Source organism: Primulina eburnea, chromosome 6 (assembly GCF_022965805.1).
Source record: "Primulina eburnea isolate SZY01 chromosome 6, ASM2296580v1, whole genome shotgun sequence".
Classification (NCBI taxonomy): Eukaryota; Viridiplantae; Streptophyta; class Magnoliopsida; order Lamiales; family Gesneriaceae; genus Primulina; species Primulina eburnea.
The window spans coordinates 24769794-24773079 of record NC_133106.1 but is presented as its reverse complement, the minus strand read 5'-3'; the positions used below and the strand labels follow the sequence as shown (position 1 = coordinate 24773079).

Below are 3286 nucleotides of genomic sequence, written 5' to 3'. Positions count from 1 at the left end.
CTATCGGTTCGGGTACTGGATTGGATTCATTCCAAAGTTCCGATTCCGACACCGATGGATCCAGAAATTACCTTGAAACTGGTTCTGGATCGGTTCCGACACGATAGATCCAAAAGCAGTCGGAAGCGGGACTGATGTCCTTAGATTCTTTATTTTTCATTTTTAAATGCAAGTAATAGAATCTTGTAATACAATTCATGCAAAACAAAGTAATGTCGAAACGCATATGCGACACTTAATTGAAACGCGAGTCTTAAGGAGTGTTCCGCTTAAGCTTGGAGAAATAACTCACCGTTCCAACAACTCCTGCCAAAATCTACACCCAATTCCATTACTCGAACGAGCAAGCCATACAAGAACCACAAAATCCCAAAACTCCATGGGAGTAAAAGCTTCCTCCTCGAGGACAAAAGCATACAAGAAGAAAAGAAAGAAGGTTTCTTCTAAGGTTTGTCTTGAGCACTCGCTTTTTGTCTTATTTTTTTGGGATTTTTATGTCGATTACTTGCTGAAGAATTTAATCGAGTTGTTCAATTCTGATTCGGGCTTTATTTTGTTTGTGCATTCTTTTAGAATTTTTATAAAAAAATCGAATCTTGGAATTTATTGTATGCGTTGAACTGAATTGGACATGGATTTCAAGGGTTCCTTGAGCTTATAGAAAAGATTTAGAGATGTGATATGGTAGACCAAGTAATTTAATTAGGTGATCTGATCTTATGTCGAAATTGGTTTTCAAATGGTTTCGTGCAGCCAAGATTTAAGTATGTTTTGTGTGTAAATGGGGATTTTTTGGATAATAGTCTATGTCAACAATCAATATCTTAAAACTATCAGTTGATTTAAAAAATAATGTACACTTAAAATGGTAAAATTAAAATTTATTTATATAGGCATCAAATTTCGTTTTTTCCTCGTACTCGCGAAACTAATGTCACCCGGCTGCATTTGGGCTGTGTTCTACCGGAATTTATCATCTACTATTGTTTATGACTTAACCTCGAGTCCTTAATTCAAACTGTTAGTTATTGAAGAAGAAGAGCAGAAAAAAGGAATCAAAGGTTCTTCATGGTCGTGATTATGTTTCTTTAAGTTCTAAATCTATGTGGTCCTCCTCATCTTCAGAATCTGATTATAGGACTAAGAAAAATAAATCTAAGAAACGCCGTCGTGTTGATTCAGCTTCATCGTATTCGGATGATCATTCGATGACTTCAGCTTCCGAGTCTTCGTCCACACATGATAACAAGAGTTATAAAAGATGGAAAGCCCTACCTCAGGGTAGAAAGGGAAGGACTCGAAAAGGATTCGAAAGTGCAGAATCCGATGCAGAGTCGGGGAGGAGAAAAAGATCTAGGAGACATCATGTTGTTAAGTCAAGTAACAAACCATTAAAGAAGAAATCAAGAAGGCATTTAACTAGTTCTTTGAGCTTTGATTCAGAGAGCTGCTCGGCATGTGATAGTAGAAGCAGCAACAGTACTGGAGATGGTAAACATCAAAGGAGTAAAATGATTCTCCATAAAAAGATAAAAAGTTTAAGCGGTAAGGAATCTCACAGAGCTCATAGAAAGCGCAAAGCAAGGTCTCCAAGTGGTTCTTCTTGTGGTACCTGTAGATACCATGATGTCGTTTTAGACCAAAGTGACGAGGCTTTAGGCCATAATATCAGTGTCGACCAAAGAGACGAGGCTTTAGTTCCTGTGAATAACTCTAGGCGGCTTAAATCAGTTATTGCCATTCTCGACCGACCCACTGATGAAGAGGAAAACAGATGGGAGAAAGATCCTCAAAAAGAAGAAATTGTATGTGAGCATGATGATTATCCATCTCCCAAAAGCATGGACAGTAATGAAGGAGTGAATAAAAAGGAGTTGAATGATCAATCACGTGGTGTATCCCATAAGAAAAGTGTAGAAAATGTTGAAAGTGAAGAGATTTTGCCCATAAAATCTGGAAATGAAGGATATAACGCTGATGATTCTCGGTCACATGAGGTTCATACAAATCGTTCTGAGGATAAAAAAGAGGTTAATGTTTCTGTTAATTTTACTACTTTGGATGGGGATAAGACGAAGGATGGTGTCGGTAATGATATAGAGTTAATTTTGAGGCAAAAAGCTCTGGAAAATCTGAGGAGGTTCAAAGGGGGTCGTAAAGCTGCTCGAAAAATTGTTAATCTTGACACCAATAATGAAAATGTTAACGAATCACTCATCAAAAGGAACGATAATATTGAACACAATTATACCGAGCCAAATAGCTTTTTTGATCAGGAGGCGAATAAGAGAAGTAGACCCACGCTCCCACAGGTTAAAAAAGATTCAGATTCTGAACATATGGCTATTGATTCGCCCAAAGCTCCTGTTGTTTTGGCCATTAATGACAGTAATCAAGCCTCTGGTGAGCATAGCTCGAAAGAACAGCTGGATGTGGCTAAGAATGGCTCTGAATTTGACGAGAAAACAATGTACGTAATGAGGGGTGGTGAAATGGTGCAGGTAAGAATTATATCATAACATGCTAGGATTTACACTATGAAATGCTAGATTGAATGCGCTATGTTTCCTATTTCTTATGATGGTACCCATTTTGGAATGTTCAACCAGGTGAGCTATAAGGTTTACATACCGAAACGGGCACCAGCTCTGGTCCGGAGGCAACTCCGACGGTAATGTGATCAGGTGACTGTTAAATTATCCCTAAGAAAATTTCCATTTTATGTATTTGAATGTTTGTTGGTCAGGACCAGAGTTCACAGAGACAACCCGAAATAAATGCTACTTTTTCCTTCTTTTTTTTTTTCGTTTGGCATTTGGCTTCTAACATAGGTGTGTTTCTGTCCGGAAGATATAGTTGTGATAGGTTGCTAATTCATCTGGGTTAACATATGTGAATATCGCAGAGGTGACATTCTCGTATTGAATATGATGAAATATATCAAAATTGTACATCTAACAGGTAAGTTTCACTCAAATGATATTCATATAGATGGATATAAAGGGTGGATAACATATCAAAACTATATATACATGTACGAGTAAATAATAATAAATCTCTAATAACAAATTTTTATTTGTGTTCAGCTCCAGTCTGACAAAAAAAAAATTACTGTTTTTGATCTAACAAAAAATATTTTTGCATTTCCTGAGTTAACATGTGTTGTCTCTGTTGAAATTTGGTACTAATATATGATATATGAATACCAAATATTTTAGATATGATTTTAAAATATAATTTTTAAGTACCCAATCATCTTTTCTATGATGAAAATTGTGACATCTTA

The 3286-nt window shown here is 36.4% G+C and overlaps 1 protein-coding gene across 3 annotated transcripts; it reads left to right on the top strand.

The window, feature by feature from the left end:
* The first annotated feature begins 225 nt into the window (after positions 1-225).
* LOC140833937 (uncharacterized) lies at positions 226-2795 on the top strand. Of its 3 annotated transcripts, XM_073198470.1 has the most exons (4): positions 226-448; positions 1026-1659; positions 1699-2501; positions 2610-2795. In XM_073198470.1, the coding sequence occupies exons 1-4, from the start codon at positions 227-229 to the stop codon at positions 2673-2675; spliced, it is 1725 nt and encodes a 574-aa protein (XP_073054571.1). In that variant the 5' UTR covers position 226; the 3' UTR covers positions 2676-2795. The 3 variants fall into 3 exon arrangements, with proteins under 3 accessions (XP_073054571.1, XP_073054572.1, XP_073054570.1); XM_073198471.1 differs by having other exon boundaries at positions 228-448; positions 1183-2501; XM_073198469.1 differs by having other exon boundaries at positions 228-448; positions 1026-2501.
* Positions 2796-3286: the final 491 nt, after the last annotated feature.

Excerpts from the sequence above, each read along its gene's own strand:
- LOC140833937 (XM_073198470.1), top strand. The coding sequence starts at position 227 with ATGCGACACTTAATTGAAACGCGAGTCTTAAGGAGTGTTCCGCTTAAG. Across the intron at positions 1,660-1,698 it reads CCAAAGTGACGAGGCTTTAG|TTCCTGTGAATAACTCTAGG; the intron begins GCCATAATATCA and ends ACGAGGCTTTAG. Across the intron at positions 2,502-2,609 it reads GGGGTGGTGAAATGGTGCAG|GTGAGCTATAAGGTTTACAT; the intron begins GTAAGAATTATA and ends ATGTTCAACCAG.